At 39.1% G+C, this 14,535-nt stretch overlaps 1 protein-coding gene, 1 non-coding gene and 1 pseudogene across 3 annotated transcripts; 1 reads left to right on the forward strand and 2 right to left on the reverse strand.

The window, feature by feature from the left end:
* Positions 1-2,689: 2,689 nt before the first annotated feature.
* Positions 2,690-3,281, reverse strand: LOC143620186 (uncharacterized). Its single transcript, XM_077091926.1, has 2 exons — positions 2,765-3,281; positions 2,690-2,709 (listed from the first exon to the last, which is right to left on the reverse strand). The coding sequence occupies exons 1-2, from the start codon at positions 3,279-3,281 to the stop codon at positions 2,690-2,692; spliced, it is 537 nt and encodes a 178-aa protein (XP_076948041.1).
* Positions 3,282-4,216: 935 nt separating this feature from the next.
* On the forward strand, positions 4,217-4,290 carry TRNAN-GUU (transfer RNA asparagine (anticodon GUU)). The gene has a single exon. It is a non-coding gene; the product is annotated as a tRNA-Asn (tRNA).
* A 353-nt stretch (positions 4,291-4,643) lies between these two features.
* On the reverse strand, positions 4,644-13,058 carry LOC143620604 (uncharacterized; annotated as a pseudogene). Its single transcript, XR_013151363.1, has 9 exons — positions 12,939-13,058; positions 12,200-12,323; positions 12,039-12,106; positions 11,900-11,959; positions 11,670-11,828; positions 6,043-6,189; positions 5,739-5,953; positions 5,538-5,646; positions 4,644-5,077 (listed from the first exon to the last, which is right to left on the reverse strand). The product of XR_013151363.1 is annotated as an uncharacterized LOC143620604 (transcript).
* Between the last annotated feature and the right edge of the window lie 1,477 nt (positions 13,059-14,535).

Genomic DNA, 14,535 nt, shown 5'->3' on the forward strand with positions numbered 1-14,535 from the left:
ACATTGTATGAAATTGTTCTCTCTCTCCTCTTCTTTTTATTCAATTTCAATTTTAGTGACTGACACGCAAATCATTTTTTATTTTTTATTTTGAATCTTTTTGAAATGTAGTAATCAGATAAAATTACAAAAAGAAAATCTAACATTTTTTTTATTTGAAAGCATTAATTTGTTTTGTTTGGTTTAACCCATTATCAAATTTTTTTTACATGTACTATACTATGCACATTAGTTAGGGCTAAAAGCACACAAAATGGGTAGAAGAAGATGAGGTGATTTGGATGTAAAGTGTTTTGGCGTTTTAGGATGTAGTTGTAGTTAACGCATCTTTAATTGGTACTTTTGGATGTGGATGAACTTCACCATGTTGGACCCCTTGTCTAGAGATGTTCAAAACGGTTTGAGACTAACCGGTTCCTATATTCAAAACCACCTTTTAAACCGGTTCCAGGCTCGAACCGGTTAGGGAACCGAACCGGTTCTCCCACCCTCGGACCCCTAACCTATCTAACCGGTTCTTACCGGTTCCTGTACCGTAACCGGTCAAAAAACGGCTATTTTTGACCCCAACGGTCAAAAAACGGCCAAAAAAACGGTTAGGAACCGGTTCCGGTTCCAGAACCGGTTCCGGTTTCTACCCGCCCCCACTCAGAAATGCAAGAACCGGTCACGGATCATCGGGTTGAATCAGATAGGGTCCGGTTCCTACAAAAAATGGGTATGAATCGGTTGGGGTCCACCGGTTCGGGTCCAGGAACCGGTTTTGTTGATCATCTCTACCCTTGTCTAAATGTGTGGATTTCTGGATGGAGAAGGAAGGGGCTGAGGTGGGTCCATGGTATTTACACGACATTTATTTTTCATTTTTTCACACAACAAACTATAATTTACCTATATACGCATCTTTAATTGATACTTATAAATGTGAATGAACTTCATCATATTGGACCCCTTGTCTAAATGTATGGATTTTTGGATGGAGAAGGAAGGGGGGTGAGGTGGGTCCATGGCATTTAAAACAACGTTTATTTTTCATTTTTTCACACAACAAACTAAAATTACCTATATACGCATCTTACAGGATTTGAACTCTTAATTTTTAAAATAGATAAAGACAACTTACCATCACATTTAAATATAGTAGTCTGATGATATTATAAACATATGTAATGTTTTTATTTGGAAAACTCATTTAAGTTTTTATGATGTTATTATATCTCTTATATGATAATATTGTCTGATAAACTACAACCTTACATAATTTTTTTTGAATCTTGTTGTGAACATGTTTTGACTTTGTGATTGCTCTTTTGCACTAACATGCCTAGCACAATCAGCTACATCATTGACAATTGTCAATGTCCTATATATTTTTGGAAAAAAAATTCCCTATATATTTCAACTTGTATGTGGTACAACTTGACATTTTCTTTATCTAGTTTATGTTGTTCACACACATTCACATTACAGCATATTCTTTTTAAATTGATGTCATTTGGTTATAGTAAAACCATCGTAACATTACAACAAAATGCAATAAATTAAAATTAGATAGTACATAATCTGATGAGAGTAGCCATTTGTTTTTAATTTATCAATTTAAAAAAAATAACAAATTCCCTAAAATTTTCAAAGGAGAAGCAGCACCAATAAGAGTAGAGTTCCTGAAAGAAATAAAATCAAAATACCGAACATCAAACTTGTGACACTTTGGGATACAAATGCACTCGATTACTAAAGCCTACAAAACGTCTTTTTGAAAACTTTTTGACTTAATGGGCACCCCCTTGAAAGGAAATACGATATTTTTATAAAGTGAAAATGGGAATTTTATTTTTATCACAAGGGCAAACCAGGTGCACGACTGCACGAGGCTCTCCCATGTAAGGCGTGAGTTGTGTCGGGTTACAGGTTAGCGGGTTGAAATGTGGAACAACCGACCCATATTATCATTCGTGTCATTTCAACCCTAGCATGCACACACACAAATTCAGGTCGACCCAAAAACAATCTATTTAACCCATTTATCGAACAAATTAAAATATTTAAAAAGTATATGTAATGGATGTGGTTTAGAACGGTAGAGCAAATGAGTAATAGGATAGCAATATTAAAAATCTTGAAATTGGATTGCAATGGTAATTTGAAAAATTGAAAGCAGAACAAACAAAATTATAATTATAAATTTTTTTTTTCAAATACTTAAACAGGTTAACGGGTTAAGCCAAACCCGGCCCATTTTTAAACGGGTCGTGTTATTCAACCCAAAACTTCTTTTCTTTTTCGTGCCGGTTTTTGGGCATCCCGTGTGTGCAGTTTGGGAGGGTGCCGGACCAACTTTGACCTGATGTATGTATCCTTACTTTGCATTTCTGCAAGAGGATGTTTCCCCCGACTCGAACATGTAGCTGTGACCTTAATTTAATCGAATAACAACTTTATTGTTTCTCTTCAAGGTTCATCCCTTATTTATATATAATAAGTTTTTTTTAATTCGTGACTTTAACTTAGCTCAATGTATGAAATTCGAGTTTAAACCCGACTCATTTTAAACTTTTAACATCAATCTATTTCGACTCGGGTAGCTCAGACACAAAAAGGGGTTGTTACCTCCAAAACTTATCTTGGATTGAATTTTGTGTCTCCATGTTCCATTCCAAGCATACCCTAATCACATCAAGTCCAAATGTTACACTATGCTACCTAAATCTATGCACGAAACATCATTAAAACTTGTACCATATGCAATAAAAGTTGTACTTACCTCGACCATAGCAATTAGTCGTAGAATTCCCACCACCACGACAAATACAAGAAAAAGACTGCCTGAAACCCGCAAACCCACAAAACCCACCACTGGCTTCACAATCCTTACACGTTTCGGTATAATACGAGTCATTATACTCCAAATAAATACCAAATTGCCACTTCATCGGATCCGTCTCATCGCCGCCAAACCCGTACATCGAGGCATAAGAGGAGCATTGCAGTTTGGGTAAATCCAACCCATAACCCGACCCCAAATCTACAATGGGCTGATAAACACAACAACTAGAAATAGGCCCATTTGGTTCCAACCCAATCCCACTCACCCCTTCACAAGAATACAACCCCCTACAAAGATGCAAACCCGAACCCGTGTCACAAAGATCCTCATTCGGGTCAAACACCGGGGACGTCCTCGAGCACCCGAGTAGAACAAACATATTATTCGATGATAACGTAAACGGCGTGGCCCGATCCAGGCGGAAGCTTGCGGAGTTTTGCATGGAAGCACACATTGACATGAAGGGGTCAGTAAGGACAAGTGTTGAAGTGGTGTAGTCTATGTTTGAAACCGTTTAAGCTCCGGTTCCTGAGGAGAACCGGAGCTCACCCGAGGTGCATTTTATGTACCTAGCGAAGTCGGGATGGCCGCAGCCGAAGGGCTACTTAATAGTGAGGTTTCCACATTTGTCCCTACAAGTTGGGACTACTGGGGGTGTGTGGGATGAGGGTATTGTTGGAACAAAGAGGATAATGCTGACAAATGGATATGAGAATAAGCTTGTTGAAGACATTATAATAGCGGAGTGTTAGAAGAAACTTGGTGATTGTGAAATAGTTAAAAGGAGGAGAAAAGATGGAGTCTTTCGGTGGGTTTGAAAGTTTTTATATTTTTTCAAGATTGATCGACAGTTGGATGCAATGGCAATCATTTGGTTTTACCTTTTATATTTAAATTTAGAATGTAGTCAAGCGTGTGGGTGTGAACGTTACTATTGTTTATAGTAACCGAATGATGTTAAGTAGGGGTGAGGAAGATCACACCGAGCCGTTAATCAGAAAAAATAATTATAATCAAACAAAACTAACGATTATGGCTAGGGTTGATGTGTCTTCATTAACTTACATTAACCGAACCTTGTATGTTTGTGTTTTTCCAAATTTTATACCTCTGTATCCAACTTTGAACTATGTTGCAAATGTCTAATAGACCTTGACCAAGGTTGATACCGGCATATTTCAACTTCGAAACTTCACAATTGATCTTAGAACACCATACCCGAACCGCAATTCAGCTAGTATTAGAGAAGAAAAAATTACATTAGACAATTAACTAAAACCCACTCATAACTGAACCTCGGTTGTGGTTATTTTTAAGCTCTTATAACTGAACCAAACGGACTTCGGGATAATTTTTTTCAATAGATCTTATTAATAACGACATAAAAAAGCTGGAATAGCTCAGTTGGTTAGAGCGTGTGGCTGTTAACCACAAGGTCGGAGGTTCAAGCCCTCCTTCTAGCGTCTTTTTGCATTAAAAACGCTTTAAATGCCGAGAAATGAAAAAACTATTGTTAGGGGCATTCAGATAATTGAACTCGGGACCTCTCGCACCCTAAGCGAGAATCATACCACTAGACCAAATGCCCGTTTGTGTTAGTTTTTAATCGCGATTTATAACATAATAGTTACATGCGAATAAGATTATTAGTACTCAACTTCTGCCCCTAACAAGTCCCTACTCTTGTGCCGTTTGGTCGACCTTCATCTCACTACTTATAGTTGCCCGTATTCGTTGCCCCTTGCGATTGTTACACATGTAGATGAACACATCCTTGATTTCAAAATACATTTTATGTTTTATAAATAAACGAGCTAGCACTGCTACGATTGAGATTTAAGCGAGCACGTTTATTATTTCTTCAAAACACAAGTTTCAAAATATCTCCTCGAAACGCAAGTTTTCAGTATAAATATTACCAACGAGAGTTATTCAATCACTCACATTGTGCAATGAACAGTACAAACAAAACACTTGAGCAAAACATAATGTTTACAGAGGACAAGCAGAAGAACTAAACTGACAGCAATAGCATAAACTCATAAACGGAAAAATACAGTAAAAAATAATATTACATTCACATCTCGTTTTGCTTTCTGAAAGGTTTACCATTCAATGTCATTGTATCTAATATCATCAAGCATTTATAAATGGTAACAAGATTACAAACTATGCTTCCAAGTTCCTTCTTCCTTCCAAATCTCGCAAGAAGTTCCCAAGTAGCCTTTGATCCAACACCATATTTGGTATCTGCATCGTTACAATTTCGAAGAACAAAATCTTTAATATGCTTGTGTTAAACTGTTATATGGACCCTAATGGGTCCATCCTCCATCTAGATTATGTTTTACCTCTTACCAGGGCAAACTTTATGAAACAAAAATCGGTTTAAAACAAAACAGGTCCACTAGATCAAAAGTCACCCAAAGTGTATTTTTAATACACAACCTCGTAGATTGCTTTATATGAAAAACAATAAGTTAAACTTTAACGATGGAGTTATAGTCTTTTAGTAATATTTTTTGTTTAAGAAAAAGAAAGAAAAAAAAGGCTGAGTGACCCGGAACTGGCATGCTTTGGCCAGTAACCAAAAATTAATAACTACTAACCGCATTTTTTGCCACAATGTAATCATCTTCTTATTTACTCTCAAATTAAAGTAATCACACAACGGTGCATTCTATGTTTGTGAGAGAGCGAGATAAATGACCTTGTTTCCAAAGAACATCTTGGTGTTGTTGGAAATCGCCTAGATAAATTTAAGCTCCAAAAATTGAGGTGTAAGTTTCAACTTATTTGCTTCCGCCTCTTTCATGGTCCTACAATCGAAGCAGAGTGTCATTCTAACTTAAAAAACCCTTTGGCATAATTAATATTCTGGTATATACAAGAAATTAATAAGATAACTCACTGATAATATTTGGCATCAGCCAAACTCTTTTCTCGAGCAATATACATTGCATTAGAAATTTCTTCTTGCCTTCTCAAACTGTCTTTTTCCATTAACTTTTGTTCCATTACAATCTTACTAACATAAGCATTCTTCTCGGCTTCTGTAATAGCTATCTTCTTTTGTGTTTCTGCTTCCTTCTCGGCAACTTTCTGTCTTTCTATTGAAACCAATACCTATATATACACATACATATACACACACATCATGATATTTCTATACCAATATCAGTATCTTTTAAGAGTATTTTAGACAATTGAGGTACCTTGGTGCGTTCTTCTTCCATCTGTTCAAAGTTCCGCCTTACACTCTCAGGGATTCTAGGTTTTGTAACACGGACACTAATAATTTCAATGCCTGGTGCATAACGTGTACAATCAGCTTGAAGAGCATCTTTCATTGTCTCGTCAATCTGAAAGTTCACATTTTACGCTTTATAAATGCAAAAGTTTGCAATAATGGCAATACAAAAAAAGCACCGGAAGCTTACAAAAGTAACATCTATTAATGCATGTAAAGAAATGGTGTGTATATTGATTGATGATAAACAACTAGATAGTACACCTATATATACAAGTAACAAACCCTAATTGTAACCCAAACTGGGCCCATGGGCTTTCTAGCTAGTTACATGATGAATGGGCTTTTAACCTAATACATAAAATACCATTAACACTCCTCCTCAAGTTGGAGCATAGATGTTAATCATGCCCAACTTGTTACAAATAAAATCTATCTGAGTTTTCCGGAGTGGTTTAGTTAGAATGTCTGCTAGCTGAAAGTTTGTCTTCACATGAACTGGTTGAATGGATGGAGGATCTGTTTGAGTGCCTACTACTCGATCTCTGATAAGGTGGCAATCGACCTCAATATGTTTTGTCCTCCCATGAAATACTTGATTCTTGGCTATGTGAATGGCTGATTGACTATCACAGTATAACCGCATCAAGTCATTAGAAACAACCCCGAGCTCTATGAGAAGACGACGTACCCATATCATCTCTGATGTCACATCTGCCATGGCTCTATACTATGATTCTGCACTCGATCGGGATACCGTATGTTAACAAACACACAATATCCAGTAGTAGATCGTCGAGATATCGGACAACCTGCCCAATCTGCGTCTGAAAAACCTGATATATGACCATCTCCTTCTTCTGTGAAGGCACCCACCCGGCAATGACCCTGATCAGAATATAATATACCCAAACCTGGTGATGTCTTAAGATATCTTAAAACTCGAAGGGCAGCATCCCAGTGACTGGTGTGTGGTTCCGCCATAAATTGACTCAGAACACTGACAGTAAAGGATACCGTGTGTTAACAAACACACAATATCCAGTAGTAGATCGTCGAGATATCGGACAACCTGCCCAATCTACGTCTGAAAAACCTGATATCCGACCATCTCCTTCTTCTGTGAAGGCACCCACCCAGCAATGACCCTGATCAGAATATAATATACCCAAACCTGGTGATGTCTTAAGATATCTTAAGACTCGAAGGGCAGCATCCCAGTGACTGGTGTGTGGTGCCGCCATAAATTGACTCAGAACACTGACAGTAAAGGAAATATCCGGTCGTGTGACAGTCAAATAATTTAGTTTACCAACCAAACGTCTATATCGTTCTGGATCCTTCATCGGATCCCCTTCCTCTGTAAGGAGCTTCCTTGTAGGAAGCATCGGAGTATCAACTGGCTTGCAACCTAGTAAGCCATATTCAGTCAGCATATCAAGGACATACTTCCGTTGAGAAAGAAGTATTCCTTGTGAAGACCGAGATACCTCTATGCCCAAAAAGTACTTCAGTCGACCTAAGTCGCTGACCTGAAACTGAGTCTGAAGAAACTATTTGAGTTCGGTAATCCCAACAGCATCATCACCCGTGATTATGATATCGTCCACATAAACAACAATAATTCGTTTGCCTCTTTGGTGTCTAAAAAAACAGAGTGATCATAAGCACTACGAGTCATCCCAAATTGTTCCATAACATTAGAAAATCGGCCAAACCATGCCCTGGGAGACTGTTTAAGGCCATACAGGGAACGTCATAACCTGCAAACTTTCGAGGCCGCCTCCTCGATGATAAAACCCGGTGGCTGCTCCATATAAACCTCCTCCTCAAGAACACCATTAAGAAAGGCGTTCTTGATATCTAGCTGATGGAGCGGCCAATGATTAATGGCAGCTAAGGCAATACAGATACGAACAGATGGCATTTTAGCAACCGGGGAGAAAGTTTCCTTATAGTCAATGCCATATGCCTGAGAATACCCCTTAGCAACCAACCTCGCCTTCAAGCGATGTAACGAACCATCCGGGTGTAGCTTAACCGTGAACACCCAACGACAACCAACAATACGCTTCCCCACAGGAAGCGTCACAAGATCCCATGTATGATTAGATCTGAGGGCCCCAAGTTCCTCTTCCATAGCCTGTCGCCATCCTGGGTGAGCGAGAGCTGTTGTGACATTCTTGGGAATCAGGTAGGAATCAAGGGTAGTGGAGTAGGCATGAGCCTCAGGAGATAAGTGAGAGTAGCCAACATAATCCTGAATAGGGTAACGGGTGCAGTGTCGTGGTTCTTTGCGTAAGGCAATAGGTATATCGGGAAAGGGGGCACCGAGATGGTCATAATGAGAAGTGGTGGTGGTAGTGGGTTCGGGAATGGTGGGGGCAGGTGGAGAAGGTAGAGGGACGGTTGAGCCAGAAGGTAGCGAAGTAGAGGATGGTTGAGAATCAGGAGAGTCCAAAGTCTGATTCTGCCTTCGCCGACTATATGTAAAAAGTAAAGGTGGAGATCCGGTCGGTGGGTCTATGGTGGGAGAATCAGAAGCAGTGGAGACCGGAGGATCAGATGATACACTCGGCATAGGAAAAGTGGGAATAAGTGTAGATGTGGGTAGATCAGGGTTGGAGAATGGCTCAGCAATGGGAGTGGGCTGTGTAAGAAAGTAAGGACATGACTCATCAAAAGTGACGTCGGCACAGGTAAAGTATCGATGAAGTGAAGGACTATAGCACCGATACCCCTTTTGAACTCGAGAATAACCAACAAAGACACAACGAATTGCTCTAGGATCGAGTTTAGTAACTTTCGGACAGTGGTCATGAACATAGGCAACACAACCAAAAACTTTAGGTTCCAGTGGAAAAGGAGTGCCATTAGGAAACAAGATCGAGAATGGTGTTTTACCATGAAGGACAGGTGTGGGCATGCGGTTAATCAGATAAGAGGCAGTAAGAACGGCGTCCCCCCAGAATCTGTGAGGAACATGGGACTGGAACATGAGTGTGCGAGCAACATCCAGTAGGTGTCGATTTTTGCTTTCAGAAACACCATTTTGTTGCGACGTATATGCACACGAGGATTCATGAACAATTCCGGGGGATTTTAAATATGAAGAGAAGTCTGTGGAAAAATACTCTTTTGCATTATCGGATCGTAAAGTCTTAATTGATGTATTAAATTGATTATTAACATAAGCATTAAATTCACAAAAGGTGGAAAACACCTCACTATGAAATTTTAACAAATAAACCCAAGTAGCACGAGAATAATCATCAATAAAGGTAATAAAGTACTGAAAACCCAAAGTAGTCTTCGTAGGGCAAGGGCCCCATACATCAGAATGCAAAAGTTCAAAAGGAAAACAGACTCGATTAGACACTCTAGGGGAATAGGGACGCCTGGTATGTTTACCAAGTTGACATGACTCACAATGAAAATTAAAAGACGAAAAAGGTAAATCTGGTCTCATTTGCTTCAAAACCGCTATAGAGGGGTGTCCTAACCTACAGTGCTCCTCCTTGATTCTTGAATCACATATATTTGCTGTAGGTTGTGACGGAAAAGATAAGCGGTAGAGACCTCCTGATTCAAAACCTGTGCCAATCAGACGGTTCGTCCCTAGTTCCTGAAAAATACAGTGAGTAGGATAAAATTTAGCCAAACAATTATTTTGTTTTGTGAGTTGGCTAACAGAACAGAGGCTATCGGGAAATTTAGGGACAAACAAAACAGATGAGAGGTTTAGGTTTGTGGAATTATTGATGGATCCAACGCCAAGGACAGGACATGAGGAACCGTCAGCGAGGCGTACTGGTTGGTGGGAAACGTTATGGAGGTTGGAAAGGATACCCGAGTTCCCAGTCATGTGATGAGTAGCTCCAGAATCGATAACCCAAGATGAGGAGAGACTAGGAAACGTACCTGAATTGGCAGCTTTGGCGCTTGGAGCAGGGGGAGTTGTCTGAGAAGCTAGAAGATGCTGGAGTCGGCAATAATCTTCTTCGCTAAACGTGTAGGCTGGGGTAGCATTTGGATCAGAAGCCTCACCGATAGTAGCTATGCGAGCTTTGGGTCTAGGAGGTGGCTGACTTCCAGGAGGACGATTAGGACAATCCCATTTCGTATGACCGGGCTCCTTACAATAGTGACAGATAAGACCACTACCTCGTCCGATTCCCTTTTTGTGAGTTTGATGAGAGCCTCGGCCAATACCCTTACCAGTGGACGTATGCATAGCGGATGTATCAGTAGAAGGGCGAGTTTCATTTGGAGCATACATCTCACGTAGTAAATGGTACATTGATGCAATAGAAGAGGTAGCAGCAGGGTTACTCAACAATAAAGGGCGAGCACTTGAGTACTTAGGTGATATACCGGCAATGAATGTCATGATATCCATCTTAGCGTTTCGCTCCTCCTGGACCTTCAAATCGGTAGTGGGTGGAAACATGGAGCGAAGTTCATCTCAGATTGTTGAAAAACGGGTAAAGTAATCAGTAAAAGAAGAGTCTCCTTGTTCAGTCCTGATGTAGGACTGGACCACCGAGTATGCATGGGAGAGAGATTCCTTATCAGAAAATAATGAGGAAAGGTGTTCCCACATATCTTTTACGGTGGGGAAATTTTGGGTAATGGTGAGTATTTGTGGCTCCATGGCATTCCACAATGCCATCTGTATTCCGCTATCATCAATGAGCCATTCTCGGGAGATTGGATCAGCGGGTCGTGTAGTGAGATGGTCTTCTTTGCCAACACTTGTAAGACCCTTCCGAACAAAGAGGCTCCATAAACCCCAATTACTTGAATCAAGTTTGACCGGAATGCGAAGAATAGCTGAATAATTAACAATACCTGGAGCAATCTGATTTTCTGAAGCCTTTTTTTCTGTCATTGGATCTGATAGTTTCTTGACCGAATGAATATAAACACTCGTACCGAAACAGAAAACAGAAAGTTGCCGGATCGAAAAACCAACAGCACAGGAAGGTCGGGAAAGTAATAAAGAAATAACCTGGAAGAAAAACGGTGACCGAAGGTGGTGTCACGCGCCGTCACGCGGCGGCGCGTGGGTGGCAGCGGCGGACTTCGGGTGGCACGTGGGGGCGCGTGCGGCAGCGGATCGGCGTCGGATTTTCAGGGTTTGCTAATCGGAGGGTGGTGGTGACAGTGGAAGAGGCGGTGACGGCGGAATATATCTCGAAAAAGGATTACGAGATCTGGATAGGAGGTAGACGGGTTTGTTTCAGATCTAGGGCCGGCTGGTTCGGTTCAGATTAAGTGGCGACTAGGGTTTGGATCGAGAGCCGTAGCTCTGATACCATGTAAAGAAATGGTGTGTATATTGATTGATGATAAACAACTAGATAGTACACCTATATATACAAGTAACAAACCCTAATTGTAACCCAAACTGGGCCCATGGGCTTTCTAGCTAGTTACATGATGAATGGGCTTTTAACCTAATACATAAAATACCATTAACAATGCATTTAGTCATTTACTACATGTATTAATGCATTTACTTTTATACACATCAAAGAACTGATTTACCATAAGTATATACACGATATAAAATACAGTTGTACTTGATACCTGATCAAACATGTCAATATAAACTTCTTGAAGGGAGTGAACACTACAGAATTGATTGATCTCATGATGGATTTTGTCGTATATCCAAGTATGGTCATATTGTACGCCATAATTGAGAAGGGTCTCATAAACAGCTTCCTTTTTGAGGCGGTTAACCACCTGCAGACCAAAATAATCAATATATAATGATAATCGACAAACAAATCATTATATTGTGCCTAAATGTTTACCTCTATCCTGTCGAAGTTGATCATAACACCGCCTTTTGTACCACAAGGTATATCCCTCACCTATACATTATCATTATGAAGCAAATTCATTTTCATGAACTGACAAACATGAAAAAGACCACATCTAAGAAATACTAACCAAATCTGTCTGAAGGGTGACCTGGACAGGCTCGTAATGGGTTATCAAAGGTAGTTTCAGATGAAAACCTTGAATACAATACATAGCAAACATTTAAAATATTTTGTGATTGCATCATTATGTGAAAACAGTGTATATGGTATTGTTATTTATCAACAAACCTGGAGTTGTAGTTGTCTTCTGGAGGGCACCTCCCATCCAGTAAACCCCAACGTGACCTTCAGGAACTTGATGCAAGACTGTTAAGCTGTTCTTTAAGTTTGGTGATGAAGATGGAATCATAACCTATAAAATATAAAACAGATAATATAATAATAATAATAATAATAATGATTAATTGCCAGGTGCTAGTCAGGCGGTGGGGGTACCAACTAGCGATTAACCAGGACTAATAGGGCTAGTCGGATTAATTTTACATGTAATTTTTCAAACTTGGTAACTGGATTAGACTAATAAGTATTACTTTTCAAAAATGTTGACCGATTTGGACCAGATTTGACCGATTACCAAATTTACGGTAATAGAATCGGCAGTCCAGTGATTAGCGACTAACTGGCGCCAAGAAGCAACAGTAGTAAACAGTTTGATGAAAAGTAGAAAGTGATCTAAATGCTAAGTTAAATTAAACTTAGCAGTTTGCTGCAGATGAAATGCCTCATCATTGAAAACCCTAGGATCTCCAATAGTGAAGTAAACAGTATAGTAAGAGATCTAATCGTACAAGATCGAACAGATTAAGCATCACTTTGATACTAAACATTTAGAAACAAGCAGTAAAGAAACCCTAAGGAGCTGCATAATCGGACAGTTTTTTTGAGCAAATGAAACATAATTATTATAGAGTGAAGGATATAATGAAGCACGTAACTACTTAAATGATATGAGCAAGTGTTTAATTACCATGGAGAGGATAGCAATTACGACGACTAGGAAGATGAGAATGGCGGTGCAGTCACCAACTCCTCGTTCCGTCGGCAGTCGCCGTTGCAGTGGTGGCGTCGGCCTGGTTTCTCCGTCCATTGTATCTGCTGGTAGTGAATAATCCGGTGGAGTGATACTAACGCTATTACTACATCTTTCAGCGCTATTTATAATTACCTAGTGAAAAAAAAGGAAAATTACCAAATGTACCATTTTTATATAGATATTCTAAATATGTCAATGTAAATTTAAAATTCCTCTTTTGTTCCTTTACTAACTCGTCTTCGGCTCTAGGTTAGTGTGACAATCGTCAATTTCAGGTTAACTCCGTTAACTCAACTCCGTCAATTCAAACTTAAGATCACTGAATCTATAACGCACACTTCATTACATTTAAACTAGGGTTTAAATGACGCTTAACACTTACTACATGTGTAGTCTTTCGGGAGTTGCACCGAAACGCAAACGAGTTGACGCAAACGATTGATGAATAAACAAAAAACGTCAAAACAGTAATTATGTGATAATTATATGTTAGACTTATGTGTTATGTGATAACATGGTTATAAACGTTAACTCAAGATGTAAACAAGTTAGTTTAGGCTAGGAAAAGTAATACTTAGAAGTGGAAGGGCCAAAGTGTAACATAGATTATTATAAATACTATGTTATAATAAACCCTAACCATTATTTTTCTTTCTCCCTAAATCCCGATCGGAACTCCCTTGGCTTCTCCTTGGCTGCCGTCGACTTACACACACACACATACAATCAAGAAATCAAGTGTTTGATTGAAGAATTAGGTGCTAGGAAGGTATAATTGGTTATCCTATGCATCCTTTATACTTGATTTTGATGTTTGTTGGGTTAACTACAAACCCTAGCTGCCGTTTTCATGTGTGCATGTAACCAATATGATTGTTGTTGATTGAGTAATGATATGATAACTAGTATTGATATTGTTACACGTTAATTGTTGTGTCTTTGATTTGAGTTCAAACAAGAACCCTAATCATGTATGTAATGTGTAATTGATGTGCATGGATGGTGTTTATGGAGTCTATAGTGTTATATGAATGCATGATAGTTCATAGATAGTTAATATGTTGAGTTTGGATGCAAACAGTTTCTGGACAGAATGTGTATTTGATGTTTAAGTGACTGTAACGAAGTGTAAATGTAAAAATTGGTTGAGATTATTGGTACTACAGTAAACTAGGTTGAGTCTAGTTTCTATAGAGTATAAATTTGTAATTTTTGGACAAGTAAAGGTTAACTTTTATGATTTTACAAAAACGTTGTGCAAAGCTGAGCTGTTAGACCTGCTGTTAGGTTGTTCTGTAAATATTATATCTCATGAACTACGAGACCAATTGGGTTGGTTCCACTTCAGGAAGTTGACTTATTGAGTTAGGAACCTAACCCAAGTGGTCTTGCATTTATTGGATTTTTTGTTTAACGGGAATTGCAAATAACATTCCGTTGCGCATGAATTTGATTGTTATGAGTTTGCTGTAATGATTTGATGATTGTGAGAAAACTATGAGGAATAAAAATATAATAAAATATGTTCTGG

The sequence above is a fragment of the Bidens hawaiensis genome, unplaced genomic scaffold, assembly GCF_021521415.1.
Source record: "Bidens hawaiensis isolate Kalapana, Puna unplaced genomic scaffold, B.hawaiensis_p1.1 tig00000296_1, whole genome shotgun sequence".
In the NCBI taxonomy this organism is placed as follows: Eukaryota; Viridiplantae; Streptophyta; class Magnoliopsida; order Asterales; family Asteraceae; genus Bidens; species Bidens hawaiensis.

Bases quoted from the DNA above. Each gene is read 5' to 3' on its own strand.
- LOC143620186 (XM_077091926.1), bottom strand. From the start codon at position 3,281: ATGTGTGCTTCCATGCAAAACTCCGCAAGCTTCCGCCTGGATCGGGCC. The intron at 2,710-2,764 runs GTAAGTACAACT...TTTCGTGCATAG, and splicing joins GACTAATTGCTATGGTCGAG to ATTTAGGTAGCATAGTGTAA.